The sequence below is a fragment of the Malus domestica genome, chromosome 07 (assembly GCF_042453785.1).
Source record: "Malus domestica chromosome 07, GDT2T_hap1".
Lineage (NCBI taxonomy): Eukaryota > Viridiplantae > Streptophyta > Magnoliopsida > Rosales > Rosaceae > Malus > Malus domestica.
In genome coordinates, this window is record NC_091667.1 from 24,615,461 (window position 1) to 24,637,089 (window position 21,629).

Sequence of the window (21,629 nt, forward strand, 5' to 3'; positions counted from 1 at the left end):
TTTCAACTCTTGTGAACCACGAATTAAATATTAATAAAAGTTATTATGTTTAACTTATTATGCGACTTAATCTAAATATCTCATTTCTTACTGTAAATAATATCATTATACTAAAACAATTTCTCAATCATGTATAGCTTAGTATGTGCTTGTTTTCTAATAACTCATAGTCCAAATTTATGAATAGTTCCTTTTGTAGTTGAGTCTCCTGAATCTCTTCCTTGTATTTGGAGTAATTTAGGTTAATATTGACTTGTAAAAAAAAATTGATGTTCACCTACTATAGGATATACGTAAATGTTTTACTGACCCATAACAAGGTTTTATGCGTCGCAATTTAATACCAAACATACATCGTTATCGTATTTGTATGCCTTAAAAGTTGAGACATTGTTCCACTAGGTAGAAATCTTGCTTAAAGAACAAGTAATGTGATTCAACTATGGATTCATGGTAAGTTAGGAAGTCATTGCTTAATCCTTGTATGGGGTTAACTGTTAGTCAGATGACATCACTTATGACCAAATTTTTGTTGCCTTGTGACGGAACTGCCCCTTACATTGCGTTGCAAAAGAACTAATCAAAGCAGATGCATTAAGTAAAATAAATATTTGTGACGATAAATTGATAATGAAAATAATGGAACTTCGTTAACTTAAGAATTATAACGGGTATGTCTGGACCAGAAACTTTCATATTCTAAAGTATTTAAATAAAATGAAGAAGAAATAGATCGTATAAATTTACGTAAAATGAATTTAGAATATGTATCACATGAGCGGTAACAAGGTATATAAGAGACATGTACATTACTTCTTTCAAGTAATCATTTTGCAAATTCCCTTTGCATGACTTTGTAATACTCGTATGATTCATTTCTGATCCTTCTTATCTAACTTTTTGTAATTCATTTTCTTGTTATAACACCTAAATCTTTGAAATTTGAAAGTTTCTCACTTGCCATTTTCCAGTATGTCAAAGTAGGATTGAAATTTGATCTGGTCATACATTAATATTTTATTTTTCTTTTGTCAGCCCGCCGATTTGTAAATATGATTTTAATAAATTGCATCCATCAACAAGGGGTATTTTTGACCTTTACCAAGTAACTTGGCCAAGTCCTTCCTATTGTTCACTCCCCCCCCCCCTATAAATTAGCCAATCGGTTAGCTGTGCTCCGCTTCAACTTAAAGCCAAAATCTCGTCTTTTTTTTTTCCTTTGGAAATTTATTTTATTATGCCGAAAACGTTACTCTGTACATTAGGTATCATAATATAAATGGTTGAAATTTTTTTTCAACTACTTATATTATGAAGTTTGATATACTGGACCGTGTTCCCGACACACTAAATTTTTTTTCCTCTGTATGGATCTAAATTTTACCATGCTCTTCCAATCTTTGCATTAATGATTATTTTATGGCTTAAAGAATGTGAGTTCTTGATGGAAATTGAAGGTGACGTTAATCCATCATGAGTTGTTTGATAGAGAGAGAGAAATTGAATGAATATGATTTCTTATCAGCTTTAAGAGGCAACTAATCTTGAATGTTTTGTATGTTAATTATGATCGTTTTTTGGGGGATATTATCTTAATTTCGTAGTCTAATCAAAAGGAGTGACTAAGTCGACAATAGAGGTTGACATGCGAAAGGTTTACGAGTTATGAAGGGTGGAGTTTGTGGGTTTCAATTTTTCAATATCTTCAACCACTTTTATGAGTTTGGTAACAAGAAAAGTTGAATTGATGTCATTTGTAAAATAAAATTGTAACGTGTGCAATCTTTCTTCAATGGTATTGGTATGTAGCTTGTAGAAAATGAATGGTTCAGATTGATAATAAAAGATTTAATACTGGTGGAAATCAAATCTAACAGCAAAAATACCAACACTGAGTGCTGAGTAGCTTTGAAGTTGCACCCCAATATTTGAACATATTGTATATTTTTTTTTAGTGGTATTCTCATTCACTTGTAAGTGAGAGGTCTTAGGTTCGATTCTCACCAAAGATAAATTCGAATCATATTATTACTAGCATATTGTGAGGCTAAGCTCACTTCCTCTAGTTAGTGTAGATAATATCTTTTATTCAATAAAAAGAAACATATTGTATACTTACTCATGAAGGAAAAGAAGAGTCACTTTTTTTTTTTTGGTAATTTAAAAAAGGGGAAACCATTAGCCACCGCAGACCTTCCATTTTGGGGACCAGAAGATTCATAAAGGCATTTCAGCCTCTCTGAGGCCAACATCTTGCGATTTACGAGCGCCAAGAATTGAACTCCAAGGCGTGTTGTGTGAAATACGGGTTTGAAATTCGTTCCAAACCATTGAGCCACTCGTGGTGGTTAAAAACAAGTCTTCTGACTATTACTTTTTTTTTTAGTACATCTACATTTTTACACTAATAGGAGGGGGAGTTCGGTTAAGCCACACAATGGACAACCTAATTTGATATCAAATTCGTCATCCACTTGATTCGAACCTAAGAGGAATACCACTAGACCGTAACACTGAGCGATGACTATTACTTTGTATTTATTTATCTGGGTAAACCTATTACTTTTTATTTTGATTAGCCAATTTTTGACACGAGCCAATTAACAACCCGGCTAGCTAGCTTATCCAGTAATGAAGAGGCCACCAGGTCAGTCAACTACGCGTTCCAAAGAACAGTTCCCGCCGGCGCCTAATAACGAAGCGCAACGTGTCGCGATCATGCCGACGTGGAATGGACACCCAATCCGCGGCCTGAATATTTGGTAAGGTAAGGACCCACGACCCTCGTTTTCTATTGTTCTATTGGGCAGATGAAGAATGTCAATCACTGGATATCGGCAGGTCCCTCTCCTGCTTCCGATTCGATCTGGACCGTTCAATTACCCTTGTCAATTTGCTTGGCTACACGCTCCTTTCTTTTCAGGTTGAAAAGAATAATTAAACCAAATAATTATACATCCCACTTTAATTAATTACTCTATTGAAATTAGACTAAACAAACTTTTGACTTGTAAAATAATTAATCACCACCGATAGATCAAATTTTAGTCCCTGCGGGACATCTGATAAAATTGGAATGATAAGTAAATTCATATTCATACCGTGTTTTCTATAAAAGTTACTTTTTAGTTTTATTATGATTTATGTAGAAATGGTTCCATCTTCTAATTACACCAATGCCCTTTAGAATAAAATCTCACACTTGTTGCGATACAGATAATTAAGTTGAGGACAATATTAGTGTTGAATCATTCGACCCATCTATTTGAAAGTTTAACAAGTTATTGTGCCATGCTATATATAGTATATAGTATTTTATCTTCATGTGTTATTAGCACGAGAGACCACCGTTTTTCTTCTCCTGCTATTGGGCCTCATAATGAAAACTAATGTATGTTGTTTGTATTAGAATAGTTCGTGTTCCCCTAAGATCATAAGAGACCTGATAGCACAAGGATTTTGATCACTAGATAAGATTTGATGTTATCCTTATCTCACAGTAATTGAAATCTGATCGTTAATTCTTCAAGATAATTAATTTTCAAATCTATGAGATAACTCTAATTGAATTTTGTTCTTTCTCAATACAAAACCCGGCCCAAAGAAGTGCTTGAGGTTAACTTGAAGAATTTAACTTTGATGACATGTGTTTGAGTTTAAGAAATTAACTTGTATTTCGAACGGTGAGTTAGTACTATAGTTTAATGATATTTATCTTTACTTGTACCTAAGAGATCTTAGGTTCAATTCTGACGTAAAAACGAATTTAAATCACATTATTGCATATATATATATATTTAAGGCTTATTCGTCAAAATAGTTATTGAGATTGACATAATTCTTCATTTTGATCTCTGATAATGAAAATCGATGTTGTGATCTCTGAGTTTATCCACTCTAAATCATTTTGATCTTTTCGCGAAAAAAACCATATCTTAAAGCTTGATGGGAAACAACTCGCAAATCTCCTCAACTGTATTCACCTTAATCAAATCTGCAACCTTTTGAAACATAAGATCCTGCAATTCCTTCACACATAGAAAGTTTGCGGTGCATAAGAGATTAATGACAACGTTGGCTTGGACACTTCCTCAACAAATTCAGCCTCCCAATCTTTGATTAGTTGTTGTGTGCTTGTTGTGCTTTTAGTAACACCCTGATAAGAAGCATTATGCTTAATCTTCCACCACTCTTATCATCATGACTGGGTTTTGGAATTGACCTCTCGCTATGGTATCACATGGTTGACACCGATGACGTCGACTAGGGATTTTATCGGTTCCGACAGCGCTGCCATATATAGCTTCTTCTACTTCGAATATTCCGTTATTCGAGCTCGTCAATTTCACAACCCTACTCTTCGACACCGACATCATGGCGTTTGGTCGTTGAAGTACAACGTTAGAGAAGAAAAACTATTGTGTTACGAAATGGTTATCGAGCAAACTCTAATATTGTGTTTTGGTTATTTAAAGAAATAAGTAAATAAAAGACACTTAAGGGATGATTGATAACCCTGACCTAATACTATATAGTATTAGCATAAGTTCTGTGCAAACAAACCGAAGTGGTCGAAACCATACAACTAGGGCTTCAAACTTTCAACTAAGACCTAACAGATAGGAAACCCTAGCTAGCCTAGGGTTTTTTGGTGGATACTGGATAGCAGTTAGCATTGCGGAAAAGGGTGCGGCAGCCGCAATCTGGCAGTACGCTTTCCTAATTGAATGGTATTTCCCACACGCATTGGGTCTAAGTCTAGGAGGTTGTATCCTAATTTGAGTTGGATTAGAATCTTGGAATGCAGGGTGTATACTTATATACTAAAAACGGGGATGAAAAATTCAAGAAGCAGCATCCTGAATTCTCTGACACAAGTACAAATATTCTCGTCCAATTATTACTTATATGATAATTTCTAGCTAGCTTAGCATATCTTTGTATACTTATAATTTCTTGAATATAAAACCTGCTTTGTTATCAATTAGGGTTGTAGTCCTTCTGACTGTCATATGTTGATGATGAGGACCCAGAAGAGAATGAGGCACAGCTCCTGCAACACAGAGTTGATGGACCTTCCCATTGAAATCCTTATCAACATCCTTTTGAGACTGCCCGTAAATTCGCTTCGTAGCATCCAGTGTGTATCTAAGGCATTCTTAGACACGGTTGACGACCTCTCTTTTGTTACACTGCACACGCATCGTTTACTTAGTAGTAGTACTGATTGTACCAGTAATGTTCCTCGTCAAGTACCTCGACTTATGCTTCTCATCGAATCCTCGAAAGGTAAAGGAAATATTACGCACCCATTAATATACCATGGCGACAACACCACCTTGAGAAAGATCAAACATGGAAATATTTCTGGGGTTTGGTCCAGGCTTCCATATATCTTGTCTTTTGCTTTTTGCAACTTATTTTTATTTCGAGGGAAGATCAGTTCCAAAGCATACCTACCTTTCCTATTGGATCCTCTTAAGGGGGAAGTTCTAATACTCCCTGCAGCCAATAATACAGGTCTCAGCTGCCAATGTGATTCGTACGGCATGGGATTTGACAGCTTAACGAACAACTTCAAGGTTGTTCGTATTTCCCAACATACCAATGAGAAACCTTCGTGCAACAAAATGGTGAAAATGGTATCGGTGGCCGAAGTTCTTGTTCTTGGCACAAGCTCATGGCTAGAGATATATTCAGTTCTTCCTCCTTGCCTCCGGTTCTCCAACGAAATAGCATCGGCACATGGAGACACGCATTGGTTGGTTCTTCGTCCAAATGAGTATTCAACTGTTCAAGCAGAAAGCGATCTACCAAGTATACTTTCTTTCGACTTCAAGAAAGAGGAGTTTTATTGGACTCCTCACCCCACCTTAGAAAAAAAGTCAGGTACCTCGCTCGCGCTTTTTCACTTGCTAAACTTGAGAGGATCATTAGCCCTAGTGGATGGTTCGTCAGATATTCATATGGAGATATGGGGATTGAAAAACTATGACAAGAAAGAGTGGGTGCTGAACTACAAAATAGATATGAAACATCCTTTTCGGAACCTTCATGTGTCGGCATGTGGTGAATGGGAGCGCGGTATATTTTTCCAGGATACTTGCTATGATCACACCAATAGAAGTATATTCTTCTTGGATCTGACGAGTATTTCCATGAATCTTGCAAAACTGGAAGGTAGTAAGTATTATAAGAGGATCTTTACTTGTACCGAGAGCTTGATGTCTCTCAGGAATTATGGAGATTTGGTTGAAGCAAAACAAGTTACTGAAATCTCCTTGTCTATTGAGAACCGGGCTAAAGTTGGAAAAGCAAGCGGGAGAGATTTGGTTTACTTTAGAAGATCAAGAAAACCAAAATGATGAAAAATGTCTAAAAGATTATTAACACTTCGGTCAGCTATGTTATAGTGGGTTCCCAGGCATTTACAGATTATTAGTGTGTGCAAATTACGATCATGCAGTTCCAACTGAAACTATCGGATGAAACCCACAGGCCAGCAAAAAGCAAAAGCTACAAGCTATTTCACAATATACACAAATTGGGAAATTACAGAAAGGAAACTAGGTCTCCATAGCATGAATAAGTTCCTTATTTAATCAGCTTTCACGGATTCTGCTGCGTTGTTGAAGGGGCTGGACGGGGTAGTCGCTTGGCAATTTCCTGCCCAAACAAGACACGGTGTCAGCATTCCTAGTAATCGATGAGCTTCGGATTTAAGGGTTTATAATTTGATTTAAAGTTCTGGCTTTATAAGGTAGGAACCTGAAGTTGGAATGGAGTCTACTGTAAATAACAATTCAATGGCTAATACAGAAATATCCTATGACCGAAACATAAACGTTACTAGGGTTACCTCAAACAGCTGATTAATATTATCTGCTGTCTTTGCGGATGTCTCGATAAAGAACATTCCATTCTTTTCTGCATATTCAATACCATCCTTTACATACAAAACAGGTGTTTATTTAGTCATGTGAAAGTCTATTTTGCAAAGACATGCACTAGATTGAGTGGTAATGAACTCACTTGAACAGGAACTTCACGTTTCTCATGAAGATCAGCTTTGTTACCGACCAAGGCCAAGACAATATCAGGGCTCCCATGTTTCTGCAGCTCCTGTAGAGAGCTAATATTTTATCAGTTGTTGGAAAACGCAAATTCAAACCAACAAAAACCAGTTATAGAAAACTTGAAATAATTTAAGTGTAGTTTAAACAAAATGGATTTTTGGTGAAGTCCATGTAGCAAGGCAAATTATCAAGGCAAAGTTGCACATTCGATAAGAGCATAAGCTCCATAAAGAAGATTGATAGGCAAACATCCAATTATGAGCTCCTAGTTCAATACAGTTAGCTGCTCTTCCTCCTTGGTATTAAAACTATAATGCGTGGAGTAGTTATAACATATGAAGTGGATCTTTTACGCATTGACAACAATCTGGCTTAGAGGTTCTTAGTTAGCCAAGTGGAACCTCACTGTCCCACATGTTCAACTCTTTGCGAGATAAACAAAGAAACTAACCATTAATGGTAGACTATATGACGCTTTACCGATGAGGTAAAAAAATCTGTACATTTTATAACCTCATAGTTTATTAAACAGTTTTTTTATCTTTGTCAGACCTGTTGCTTGCTAAACGTGGATGCAAGAGTATAAGGATGATTTCCATTGAACAAAAAGAAATGATTTACACCTAAATAAAGAAACAACAAAAATATCACAATTGATGTTTGTGTGCCTTCGTAAAAGATACCTTAACCCAATATTGCGCTTTGTTGAAAGAATCTGGACTTGTTATATCATATACAATAACTGCAACTGCAGCACCACGATAATAGAGTGGGGCCAATGCAGCATACCTGAATAGGAGTTAATAAACAATCAATAAAATTCTGCAAAAGGAGTACACTGCGGGAGAAAGTATCCAGGAAGGAGTACAGGAGAGGGCAAAGGAGGATGCCTTGGAAACAAGAACATAGGATGAAATTTTACCATAAACCAGTAAACTAGTGTTACATCTAAAACGATTGGCAAAATACCTCTCTTGGCCTGCAGTGTCCCATATTTCAAATTTAACTGTTGTAGAATCTTGTAAAGCTATCGTCTGTGACAAGAATGAAGCTCCAACAGTCACCTGGAAATATTAAAAACCATAAAATTTGAATAAATGATCATCATATTAGCTTCTATGTACCTCAACGGAGAGGCTAGATATTGAAACCCAAAAACAGGGTACATAGCAGTAACATGTTCCTTACCTTGGATGTGGGGTCAAACTGACCACGAACAAAACGCAGAACAATACAGCTTTTACCAACACCAGAATCACCCAACAAAACTAGCTGAAGAGTGACAAGAATGAAAGGTTAGTTGCATTCAGTCATATGCTTTATATAAACCATGATGGACATTATTGCTTTTATCAATTTTATACAAAGAGTCTCCTGTTCTTCAAAATTTTAAACAAAATAAGCAGAATCCTCTTAAACTTCAATACTGAATGCATCTCACTACTGATTTTTTTTTTTTTAAAGTTTTTTTAACGGCAACATTTGCTCAACTGAACTCCGTAATAAATTCTAAGTCTGCCAATATGCTCGAGCTCCACCTACTACCAGTTTGCAGAAGACAACTCATCCGATAAATTTTAAAGATCCAACCCGGCATAAATAAATGATTGTCAAGAAACTAGTGTTATCATAAATCCAAAAATTCTGGACCCTATTTTTAATGTACGCTGTTAGGACGCATTCCCTAATGTATGAGATTCACATAGAAAACTGTTAAGCGTATTGAAACACATTAGTCATATATGTTAAGTTAAAGTTAGCATTTTCCACACCCACACTAACTTTCAAATGAGCAGAAGTTGGTAATGACTCAAGTATCAAGCACTGTTAACTCCATATATGTGGCAGTAACATCATTAATTGCATAAGTTTAGCCTAAAAAATACCTTCACACGGAGATTTTTGGCATCAGAAGCTCCACCGTTCTCGGAATTTGGCCCGGCCAACCGCCCTGAACTCCTATCTGCAAGCAACCAATCCCCATTCAATCAAATTAAAAAACACAAGAAAATGGAACAAAATTATCAAAAGGGTAATCACAATCGAAGCAATTAGCGAAACGCAAATCCTAATTAAGCAAACAAATAACCCTTCTCTCTCTCTCTCTCTCTCTCTCTCTCTCTCTCAATTCAATCTCGTTGAGCTTAGAAATCAAGGAGATAGACCAAATAAAGAGGACCCAGATGGAAATTTCAATGTGATCGAATCGAAACAGTAAATCCTAGAAACGAAATCCCTAAAAGGATCCAAATTTACATGCGGATTTACCTGGAAGGGAGGCGGAGCAACCCATTGTGAGCCTCTGATGTTCTTATTGAATATGCAACTGTAAATAATCGGTGCCCGCGTGCAGGTGGGTGTGAAGTGGATGTGGGTCTAGGGTTTATGTGGAGGAGAGGAGAAGCGAGGGAACAGGGAAGGTGAATGAAATTGCAGAGATGGTTATGGGTTATTGGAGGTAAAAGTTAAGGTCGTTAATGGCTGGTACAAACTAACTTCCTAAGGAAGAAGAGCACTTATTTTTAACGTATAGTCTACTACAAGCCTACGAGGTGTTTTTGTATATTTAGAATGAGAATTGTTACTCGCATTCAAAATTTTTTATTTTGTATTTTAAACTTTCTATAAGTAAAAAAAAAAATATAACGAGAATGTAGGATGAACTTTTAAAAGTGCTAATAACAGTGCCATTTAGAAATTTGAAATGTACAATAAAATTAAGACAATTTATGTTTTGCCTTTTCTTTTAAGAAACTTGAAGATTATATATTTTCTAGCAAATAAATTTAGGGGCATATGCATGCCCTTGATCAATTATTTAGTCTTTCTCGTTTACTAAAACGTGGAAAGGAAAATTATTTTGACTTTTAATTTTCTGCGTTTGAAATATAGAGAATCAGAAAATGTGAGTTTCTCCAAAAATTTCTTAATCAAATATTTGAATATCAAGAATTTGATCAACTAGTCACATCTAACTAGGAGGACTAATTTGTTCCAAAAAAAAAAAACTAGAAGGACTAATAAATTTTATTCCCTTATCATATTTATAAGTTTTTCAATTCTTTTAGGGGATGTTTGATAACCATTTCGTTGAAATTTTGTTTGGTAACTACTTTTAGTTTTTAGTTAAAAAAAAAAGGGTAAATTACATAGTAGCCCATCAGGTTTGAAGTCTATTACAACCCTATACAACATCTTTAAAACATTTCACTTTCATACCTCACGTACTATTTTATTTCAAAATAATAGCTCCGTTACATTTTCTATCCATTGATCCGTTAAGCGCTGACGTGGCTACCACATTTGTGCCATGTGGCAAAAAAACAATTTTTTAATTTTTTTTAAACCTGAATCTTCTAAATAAATATAAATAAATAAATAAATAAATAACCAAAAACAAAAGCTGAAACACACCTCCTAGCAACCCCCACTTCGTCTTCCCTCCCTCCCTCCCCTACCCAACCTGCAACCCAGAAGAAGAAGAAGAAGAAGAAGAAGAAGAACCCATCTTCATCTTCCACGACCCCCCTTCCTTGCAACCCACCCCTTTCTTCCCTCTCCTGTAACTCCCCGCCCCCGAAATAGTTATTTCGCGAAATAATTTTGATGATAGGCCCAATGTAATATTGTTGATAATTTACTATCAAAAGTTAAGATTCTTTACTTTAAATTCCTTAATTCCTCATAGTTTGAACCATGTTTCTCTTATCAAAACATACAATTAATTAATTATTTTCCCAATTTGTTTCCATTTTCATCCCTTAGATCAAGATTCCAACTAAAAATTTATTCTCAATTATTTAAGGCCGCATCTAAACTTTGTTAGACTGCCTACGTATCCTTGAGTGGGATCAAGTCTTTCGTAGTTCACATTTCCAAAATTCAAACCAATTTTGAATATATTCAATTAATCCAACATATACCACCATTGTCACAGCCTGTCCCGGAGATGTGTATTATTTATTTCTCGAGGACGTGAAAGGATGGTTTTATCCTTAGACGTTGAGATTGTAGTGTATGTGTGTGACATATTATGAGACTTAGAGGTTATTTGCTTGGTTGGTTGGTGACCACGTGGAGCTCACACACACAACACTCACCCTTTCTCTTTTCTCCCGTGCTCTATCATCTCTTAGACTTTCTCTCTCTTCTCTCTTGTACGGACGACACCTAAATCCCTTTGAAACATGACAGATCAAGGGACTTAAGCACACCATTGTGTTCATGAAGCTCAGACAAATCGATTGGTACCATTTTTAGGTAAGGAAACCTTCGATTTCACGTAGAAACCCTAGCTTCAATTTTGTCACTGTTCATGCATACGTGAAATCTTGTGTTTCAGGGAATTTGAAGCTTATAGGAAGCTTAAGGAGGTCCTTATGAGTCTCGGGGTATTTCGTTGGAAGGAAATGAATGTCGGAAGGCCAAGATCGACGTGTATCTAGGTAAGCCGAACTATCGAGCTTTCTCGGAGAAAACCTACTAAATCTTAAGCCTTGAAACTTATATAACGTGATTCTACATGTTATTAGCTTCATTTTGGTACCAATTTTGTGGAAAATGGTGAAGAAACGAAGAAGAATAGGCATTTTAAAGTTTTACCCGGTAACCGGCGATCGACGACTCACCGGAGAAGAAAGAAGTATATTCCGTCAAGGTTGACGGAATATGCTAGCGCCGTCAGTCATCTTTAACTGTTGCCGTTGGGTTTTAACGGAATATTCCCTAGAATATTCCTTACGGCATTGACTGATGCCATCAGTATGCTTGTCACGTGGCTGTGCGTGGGGGCGCGTAAGGGTCACATGGCTATGCGTGGGGGTGCGTAGGGCCGTGCCTTTGCTGGCGCGTGAGTGGTCCAAAAATTATTCTAAAAATTTGGGGATGATCTTGAGGTTGTGTAGGTCACTGTGGTATATTCATATACCCAATTTGAGCTATGTATGAGAAGTTATTAGCTAGTTTTGTCTATGTGCTTTAAAATAACGTTTTTATAGTTAATTTGCATATAGGTGAGACTTATCCCGAGGACGAGCGCATTCAAGGGCGATTCGGGGGCTACGACCCTTTGACATACCAGTGAGTGGGCTTTTGGTTTTCAGTATATATCTATATACTTGATATTTTCCCAGAAATATGTGTTTAAATGAAAGTATGCCTTAAATGCCATGCATATGAATTTATATGTCGTATATGAATTGGTATATGATGCATTATATATAATTGTGGTGTTGTGGATGCTTAGGTAAGCTCATGTGAGTTATGTTTGGTTATGTGAATTATCGATGATGTGATATGTGATTGAATAACGTTGAGCTCAGAAAACTGCACTTAGGGTGATTGTGATTTAGCCAGAGATATGGCACATGCCTGTTTATTATGTCACCTCCGGCACCATATGCTCATATTGGATCCAATTCAGGTGCACAGTCTTGTCGTACATACCTTTATTATGGTTCCAACTAGTAGGTGACTAGCGATTTATCGCCCAACTATTATATGAGAGTAGTATTGAGCATGATTATATTACACCCATTATTGTAGTACATACCTTTTCATTTGGTTTCGACTCTTGTGCAGTATATTGTCGTATAGGTCATTGTAGTGACTCTGGCTAGATTGACATTTGAGCTATGAATTCAGTTGTACAGACTACCACAGGGGTTCCGGCTAACATGCTATATTTCTATGAAATTATTCATACCTAAATTGCTTACTCTGTTATATCTTGGCATGGTATACATATGAATATGATTATATGAAGCATAAATTGAGTTGATATATTTCATATTTATTTATATATATGCTTATATTCTGATTCTGGGAAAAATTATACATGTTTTGCAGCGAAGGGCTAGATATGTTGATAAATGAAATGGTTTTGTAAAACATTTGTTTTTGCCCACTCACGTTTTCTGTTTTGCGCCCCTCCAGGTTTTAGGTAAGTTTGCAGTTGCTGGGTGCGAGGACTTCGGCGGTTCTGTCATATCTAAATAATAGTAGGACATTCCTAGTACTGTATAATTAGTACTTGTCCTACTGGACTACACCTAGACTTTCTATGCTCTGATTAGGAGTATTTACTTTTGTATCTTACTCCTAACACTTCCTGTTTAGTAGTGTACTCTAGTAGTTCGGTTTTTAATTATTCTTATATTTCTTATCATTATTGCTTCTGCATTATGCACATGGTTACGTCACTCTCACGTGACGGCCAGCATGCTTCGACCTCGGTAGGGGTGTGTCAACCATTATGTTAATATTCAAACCATAGCAGATTATATCTCATAAGCATAATTAGAATAATGAAATTCGCATAAAAACACAATGTCGGCTCCTTGGTCGTGCGTCGCCGCGGGTGGCTGTCGGCTGCTCCGACTTGCCGGAAAAATTCAACTATTTCTAAAAATTCTTAAATTTTACAAAATGTAGAGCAAGTCAAGGTGAACAACTTTTATACCTGGGTCGAAGTCCAATTTGGCCAGAAAACACTTGAATTTGGCCACGAACCACCGGAACCCTATAATTTGGCGACGCCTTAACTAATGCATAGGCTTTGTTCTAGGCCTTAAAGGAAGTCTAATGGTGGTGGTAATTGGAAGAGAACGTTTCATAATTGATGGATCTTCGATAATATACCACCGCACCCACCGGGGCGGGTTTCCCCAATTCAAAGCCAATTCTCCATATTTTTGGGGTATAATTGGTAGATGGAGGATTTTGGAAGAGGTTGTAGGTGGTGGATGGGTGAATTCCGACTGAAAAATGATGGAAAGTGGCTAGAATCAAACCGGGTCACCGCCTGGTACACGGGTCAACGAGTTAGGGACCGGTTTCTTCCTCCTTTTCTTTTCTCTCATTTCCCCTCCTTTCTCTCTTTCTCATTGGTCACTCAATTATTTCCTTTTCCCTAATTGGGCAGCCCTCCACTATCCTTCTTATTTTCTCTCGCATTTTCTTTCTTCCCCCCCCTTTTTATGTTTTCAGCCACTTCTGTAACTTTTTTTTTCTTTTCGTAGCCTATTTCCATCCAAAACACAAATCTGGAACCTTCCCAAAATCATGGCAAAATGACTATTTTACCCCAACTTTTGTTCGTTTCTATTTCATTCGTTATAACTCTATTTGTCGAATGGTTTCCTCCTACACTCTCGTGAAATCATCTTCTATCCAAATGTGTCAAGGAATATGCCAAAATATACGAGGATAAAATACGTTACCATATAATTACGTTAAGCCAACTAGTGGCATTTTCGTCCTTTCCCCTTAACAATAATTTTACTACAAAAATTATAATAATTTCCGGAAATAGAACTTTAAAAGTTCTCAATTCAACTTCTCACAACCATATATCGATTTATTTTTTTATTTTCTCCACATATTCATATCTTTAAATTTTCAGGGTATTACACCTCATGTCTTCCCCAAACCCATCGCACCCATCCTCCACATCCTCCTCCACACCCACCCTTGCACCCACCCGCGCACCTACCCTCCGCACCCACCCTCTACACCCACCCTCTTCCCTCCTCTACACACCCCACTCCTTAAATCCATATCCATTGGGGAATATGGGATCTGGGTTATAGGGAAAGGGATATGGGTTTTTTTTTTCTTTTCTAGGTTGCATGTAGTGGGTGTGGAGGAGGAGGTGGAGGATGGGTGCATGGTGGGTTTGGGGAAGACGGGAGGGAGAAGAAAAGGGTGGGTTGGGGAAGATGAAGATGGTTTTTTTTTTTTTTTTTTTTTTTTTTTTTTTTTTTTTTTTTTTTTCTGTGTTGCAGGTTGGGCTCGGGTGGGGGGGGGGATATGGGAAGATGGGTGCGCGGAAGAGGTGGAGGATGGGTGCGGAGGAGGATGTGAAGGATGGGTGGGAGTGGTTTTGGATTTGGGTTGCAGGGAGGGACGACGGATGGGAAAGATGATGACGGGGATGAAGTTTCTACTGGGGGGGGGGGAAGGGGTGGGGTGATGAGATCTGGGTTTTCTAAGGATTTTTTTGTTTTTATGAAAATTTAGGTTAATTTTTTTTGCCACGTGGCACAAATGTGGCAGCCACATCAGCGCTTAACAGATCGATGGATGGAAAATGTAACTGATGTATTAGTTTGAAATAAAATAGTACGTGAGGTATGAAAGTGAAATGTTTTAAAGATATAGTATGAGATTGTAATAGACCTCAAACCTGAAGGGCTACTATGTAATAAAAAACTAAAAACTGAAAAACCAGAACTACTTTATTGAGTTTTCAAAAATTTTACCTTGAGTTGTCACACTTTTTCTATAAAAAAAAATGAAAATTGAAAGTAATTATGAAACAAAATTTCCATTTTCATTTAAAAAAAGAAAAACTAAAAAAAATTGAAAATTGAAAATTAAAAACAAAAAACAAAATAGTTATCAAACGACCACTTAATTTATCATTTCTGTTAAATAAACATGCCCTAAATTTTAAAATCACTTCACATTTCCTTTCATCATACTTTTTCTTTAGTGGTTTTTTTTTTCATTTTATTTGGGTCAAGACTTGTTGGCATTGTTGACTTTTATTTAAATACATTTTTTAATAAAAAAAGTATTTTTGTATAGGGCAAGAGGGGATGAGCACAAAGAAACTACTAATGCACTTCAAAATTCTAAAATACTAACTTAATCACTTGGAGGTTCACAAAGGTTTATGAAGACTCAGATCTACACTAACTGAGCCAAAAAAATCAGCACCATAATTCAAATCCTTGTAAGCATGTTGAACATTGCTTTCCTCAAATCTTTGCTACAAACCTTGCAGAAGAACAAACATATGATAATCACTCTAAAACAATAGTAACATATATTTGGGCATTACTCTAAACTTTGGGCCTGGTGTTCTTCTTTGGCTCATCCTAGTTAATAATGTTAAGAACTTTGAGCCAAGTTTTTGTTGCTTGTTCAATTCAAATTCATTCATTGGCCCAAATCACCAAAGCATCCAAATTTCAGTTCACACAATGCTTTAGAATTTGGACATGCTAGCAATCTTCTCACTTACCTTTTGATTACAACCTTCTCACTTTTACACATGCTACATGTATTCCACTAACACACAAAATTAAAACTTTAATTACTTTTGTGATGACTGACTAAAATTTTAATTATACTAACAAAGAAATAAAATGAGTAATGCTAGGTAAAACCAACTTTTTAGGCCAAATTTGCAAACCATGTGACGTGTCACTAATATGAGATAAGCAGGTTAATCAATAGTTAAAGTAGGGTAAATTACACTTTCATACCTCAGGTTTGGGGTCCGTTTCAATTCTTTACAATATCTTTAAAACATTTCACTTTCATACCTTAAGTACTATTTTATTTCAAAATAATACCTCCATTACATTTTCCATCCATTGATCTGTTAAATGCTGACGTGGTTGCCAAATGTCTGCCATGTGGCAAATAAAATATTTTTAAATTTTTTTTAAAAACCTGAATTTTCTCAAAAAAAAAAAGAAAAAAAAAGAAACCCACATCTGCAAGAAGAAGAAGAATAGGGAGGAAGAAAGAAAAAGAAAAAAAAATTGTCCCTCCCCCCCTAGCGACCCAGAAGAAGAAGAAGAAGAAGGGGAATAAGAAGAAGAAGAAGAGGGAGGAAGAAAAGAAAAAAAAAATTTGTCCCTCCTCCCCTCCCCCCACCCAGCGACCAAGAAGAAGAAGAAGAGGGAGGAAGAAAAGAAAAGAAAAAAAAATTGTCCCTAACCCCTCCAACCCCAGTGACACAGAAGAAGAAGAAGAGGAAGAAGAAAAGAAGAGGAGGGAGGAAGAAAAGAAAAAAAAAAAAATTTGTCCCTTCCCTCCCATTCAGCGACCCAGAAGAAGAAAAAGAAGAAGAAGAAGGGAGGAAGAAAAGAGAAAAAAAATTGTCCCCCCTGCCCAGCGACCCTCCTCCTGTCCCCCCCCCGCCCAGCGACACACCTCCGGTCCCCCCTCCCGGCCCGGTGACCCTCATCCCTCTTCTTCTTTTTCTCATTTTTCTTCTTCTCGTCGCACCCCCTGGCCCGGCGACCCTCATCCCTCTTCTTCTTTTTCTTATTCTTCTTCTTCTCGTCGCACCCCTCGGCCCAGCAACCCACCTCTGGTCCCCCTCCCGGCCCGGTAACCCTTCTCCCTCTTCTTCTTTTTATCCTTCTTCTTCTTCTCGTCGCACCCCCCGCCCAGTGACCCACCTCCGGTCCCCCCTCTCGGCCCGGCGACGCTCTTCCCTCTTCTTTTTCTCCTTCTTCTTCTTCTCGTCGCAGATGTAGGTTTTGTTTCAATTTTTTTTTCTTTTCTTCCTCCTTCTTCTTCTTCTGGGTCATTGGGGAGGGGAGGGAATTTTTTTTTCTTTTTCTTTCTTCCTCCCTCTTCTTCTTCTTCTTGCAGATATGAGTTTCAATTTTTTTTTTGAGAAAATTTAGGTTTTAAAATAAAATTTTAATTTTTTTGCCACGTGGCACAAATGTGGCAGTCACGTTAGCATTTAACGGATTAATGGATGAAAAATCTAACAGATGTATTATATTGAAATAAAATAGTACTTGAGGTATGAAAGTGAAATGTTTTAAAGTTGTTGTATGGGATTGTAATAGACCTCAAAACCTGTGGGGCTACTGTGTAATTTACCCATTAAAGTAATAATCCATTCATCAACAATCATGTCATATGGTTTACAAAATTTGATCTAAATAGTTAGTAACATTACCAAAATAAAATGAATAATGTAGGTAGACCAACTTTTTAGACCAATACACCTTGGAAAAATGAGAATAAAGATCTTTCTTGAGGCGCTTTAAGAAAAGTTGGTTTACAAAATTTTGTCTAAATAGTTAGTCTCCCTAACAAAATTTTGCTAGCATTTCTCTTAAGAATTTAAGTGTTCTTATTTCCTGGCAGCCAAATCTCATCCAAAACTTTCCCAAATACAAAATACAACTTCTTGCATTATTTGAAAAGATTGGTACAAGTGAATTTTATTGATAGAAGATAAAAAAGTTATACTTAGTCGAGAAGGCACATAAACATTACCCCTTTAGATATTTACTTTATTTCTCCCCTTAAAAAATGAGTCCAAATTTATCATGGTTGGCATCGGTTGTACCAAATAGATCGATATCCAAGTGCTTGTTAGCTAGCTATCTATAGACCATAGTCTAGGATGGAAGGTAGCATATGGAGAATGCAAGGAATGAAGGATATATCCCATCGGTATGTGAGGTTGGAATTAAGCAAGTATAGACATTCTTGGGTGATATTTAGAGGTCCTGATGAGTAGACTAAGCAACTTCCTAGGGGACAATCCCACCTGAAGTCAAATAATTGGAGTCCTTTCTAAAGCAACATCATTGATTTTTCAGCTGTTAAAGGACATTTTGCTTATAGTCTCCCCTTCCTAGTTTAACACTCCAATCTTTAAACTGTAGTAGTTGGTGCTACCCAACAATTCCTCTTCAATAATATTGGAGTACTAGAGCATTTCTAAATCTAAGCTAAGTATATATATTTTCATATTTCTTTCATTTTTGAAATCAATATTTAGTTTTCAGTTTTTGAAAATGAAAAGCGAATTAGAAAGAGACATTGTAACGGAACTACACAAACTACACCCGGAGGGATAGACCAGCTCTTGAGACCAAATCTCTAGTTTAATAATCGGCTCCAAGTCTCTAGCCCAAACGACTTTACTATCTTAGTTCTTCATCAAGACCCTAATCATATAATTACGAAGCGGATTTTCTTGATTTAATATCATCAACAAAGGCTATTCTTTTGGATTTCTTTTTTTATCGTTCTCCTTCTTTATATACAACTATTTTGAAACTCCATCTAAACAGATTTTCGAACATGTCACTTACTCTATGAGGGAATATAGCTGTATTATCCATCTAATTTGGCTTTTGAATGTGAAGACTTTTCGTGAGACCTCTCAATTGCTAATTGGATTCGACATGTTACTAGTTTTTATAACCACATTGAGATGCTGACAAGATAACACCCCACCACAAACGTACAAACACATACACATGGTTTCAAACTCTCATTTTGCCTAACTCAGTTGGGAGATTGTGTATGGACATTTTGTCGGCCATTTCACGTTATGGTCTTACAGACCATGCATGCATGGTAGGATGCTCGTCTCGTCTTTGTAGAATTATTAAAGAGACGGACCATACGGCCCACTTCCAACAACATCGATATTGTCTCAAATTTGGTAATTACCACCTGCATAATCCGTCAAGTGTGAGGTTTTATCACAAAAGGTCTCGGTGTTAGTTAGAGTGGAGTTAGGACATTTAAACTATTACTTATCTTTTAGTATGGACGATGTGGGATTCAACACACCCCCTCATGTGGGAGCCAATTAGTGGGTCACACGTGGTAGATCCACACATCGGCAACCACGTGGAGCTAAGGGGACACACCCTACACGCGGGGCCAAGGGATTCATCATCATTGCGTGGGGCCAAGGGGGCCCACCCATCACGTGGCTATACAATACGGGCCCGCTCCCTGGCTCTGATACCATGTAGAATTATCAAAGAGACGGCCGTACGGCCCACTTCCAACAACACCGATATTGTCCCCAACTTGGTAATTACCACCTGCACAATCCGTCAGGTGTGAGGTTTTATCACAAAAGGTCTCGGTGTTAATTAGAGTGGAGTTAGAATATTTAAACTATTACTTATCTTTTAGTATGGACGATGTGGAATTCAACAGTCTTGTCATCTAAAGCATTATCTCTATTCATTTCTCATGTGTTTTTATTTTATTCATGTTTTATGATAACTCTCTTTCTAGTCTAAAAGAAATCCGAATTGATGCGAATACCTAAATAGCGAATTTGTACGTAGGAAAATTATTAGCCAACCAAGAATGGGAGATACGAACTTAAAACTTCTGGAACATCTGAAAAGAAAACTATCACTGAACTAAACACTAGCTGGTTCGGAAGAACAATTGGCTCCGTGAGATATACACAAACAAGCACGGGTTCTGCGGAGTTTTAATGGAGGAGATATAAATAGAACAACAATAAGGCCTGCATATCTAAGGTGACGAGAATATTAGGTGAAATAAAAATAACTGACTACTGTTGGCAAACGTATTTTAGTTTTTGAAATAAAAGATGTCGAGCCATTGGAGTTTTATGTGTGGCATTGCTGATTAGACTAACCCACTTTAAGGGGATCGACTTCATTGAAGACTGATAGCAAATGGGTCATTTCCTTCTGATGATACCACTGTTTTTGTTATGCACAAAACATTCATGTTTCTTAGTCCTTGATATATAACAAAGGGTAACCTCCACCGAACCCTGAATAAGAGGTGGATCCATTCATGGGCCCGATTGCTTCAGGAACCGTTTGGAAGTCCGAAGAAGCGTCTATGAGGATCTTCGAGGGCCATCCAACAACTTGGATAGATGATGGAAGAGAGAAGATTATCATGACTGTGCAGAAGTTGTGCAATAGAATTGCTTTGAATCAAGAAGAAAGATCTACTATCAGACATAGATGAACGCATAGAAGACCATCATAGCTCCGTTGTTCTCTGACCTTGGTTCCAATGAAGGACTTTCTCTCTCCTTTTCCCACTTGACCAACTCCCAATTATTCTTTTTCTTTTTTTAATTAGTGTCTAGTCAGGTTGTGCTACCTAGTATTTTAATTAATAAAGGAAGGGGTGTGATATCCACACTCCTCATTTTACTTCTCACACATATTTTTAATTTTCGGCCGTCAGATCAGATGAATTGAAGAAGATCAACAGACATAAATTATCAAGGGGTGTGTGAGAAGTAAAATGGGATGTGTAGATAACACACCCCTAAAGGAATAATGTATTATTTAACCAATATGTAAATGTTTGACATTAAGCAATGATGTGACATAGACTGGACTTACATTTGAAGCACACATTATAATTGCACCAATTAACCCATTTCGTCATGAAAGTGTTAGTGTTGGTTTAAATGTGGGTAGTATATGTTACGTTAGCACTTAATAAATCTAACTAGAGAGTAAAATCAATCAAAGAGTTAATTTGGTACAATCCAAAAATCACGTAGTGTAATATACGAAATTTAAAACTTCATGACTCAGTGTGCAAATGACTCTAAACCTTGCGGTACAAACTTAGTAGCAGATCATTTGGCTTCGCAGAATTGTAAGGAAGTATGTGATTTTGTTTGGGTTGTTCGACCCCCATCTTCCCTTATTCATGTTATGTGTAACGATGGCCTCCCGTGTCCTCATTAACTGTATTGGTAGGGCAAGGAGGGACGCTTTAGCATGAGGTGTGGCGTCTAGATCTCTTGTAACCTCCTTGCACTACCTGTTTCTAGTGTTGCTTTGATTGTTTGCTTCGTTGTAAGCTTTCGGTTTCCTTTGGTATTTTTACCCGGTGAATGAATTTTCCAGATTTTCAAAAAAAAAAAAAAAATACAATTGATGCATACCAATTTGCATTATTGTTGCCAACCTAATTTCAAAGTTTTCTGTTGCATGGGTTGAACGTATAAATTCACCGACGGAAGGTGCA

The 21,629-nt window shown here is 37.0% G+C and overlaps 2 protein-coding genes across 3 annotated transcripts; one reads left to right on the forward strand and one right to left on the reverse strand.

The window, feature by feature from the left end:
- The first annotated feature begins 5,039 nt into the window (after positions 1–5,039).
- LOC114825881 (putative F-box protein At1g46984) lies at positions 5,040–6,365 on the forward strand. Its single transcript, XM_029104920.2, has one exon. The coding sequence runs from the start codon at positions 5,040–5,042 to the stop codon at positions 6,363–6,365; it is 1,326 nt and encodes a 441-aa protein (XP_028960753.2).
- LOC103426352 (ras-related protein RABF1) lies at positions 6,363–9,643 on the reverse strand. 2 transcript variants are annotated; one of them, XM_008364448.4, is made up of 8 exons: positions 9,345–9,643; positions 8,963–9,039; positions 8,265–8,348; positions 8,046–8,140; positions 7,760–7,865; positions 7,033–7,122; positions 6,860–6,946; positions 6,363–6,666 (listed from the first exon to the last, which is right to left on the reverse strand). In XM_008364448.4, the coding sequence occupies exons 1-8, from the start codon at positions 9,367–9,369 to the stop codon at positions 6,610–6,612; spliced, it is 621 nt and encodes a 206-aa protein (XP_008362670.1). In that variant the 5' UTR covers positions 9,370–9,643; the 3' UTR covers positions 6,363–6,609. The 2 variants fall into 2 exon arrangements, with proteins under 2 accessions (XP_008362670.1, XP_017185326.1); XM_017329837.3 differs by having other exon boundaries at positions 6,363–6,768; positions 9,345–9,615.
- Positions 9,644–21,629: the final 11,986 nt, after the last annotated feature.

Excerpts from the sequence above, each read along its gene's own strand:
- LOC114825881 (XM_029104920.2), top strand. The coding sequence starts at position 5,040 with ATGAGGCACAGCTCCTGCAACACAGAGTTGATGGACCTTCCCATTGAA.
- LOC103426352 (XM_008364448.4), bottom strand. The coding sequence starts at position 9,369 with ATGGGTTGCTCCGCCTCCCTTCCAG. Across the intron at positions 9,040-9,344 it reads TTGCTCCGCCTCCCTTCCAG|ATAGGAGTTCAGGGCGGTTG; the intron begins GTAAATCCGCAT and ends GGTTGCTTGCAG. Across the intron at positions 6,947-7,032 it reads AACGTGAAGTTCCTGTTCAA|GATGGTATTGAATATGCAGA; the intron begins GTGAGTTCATTA and ends TTGTATGTAAAG.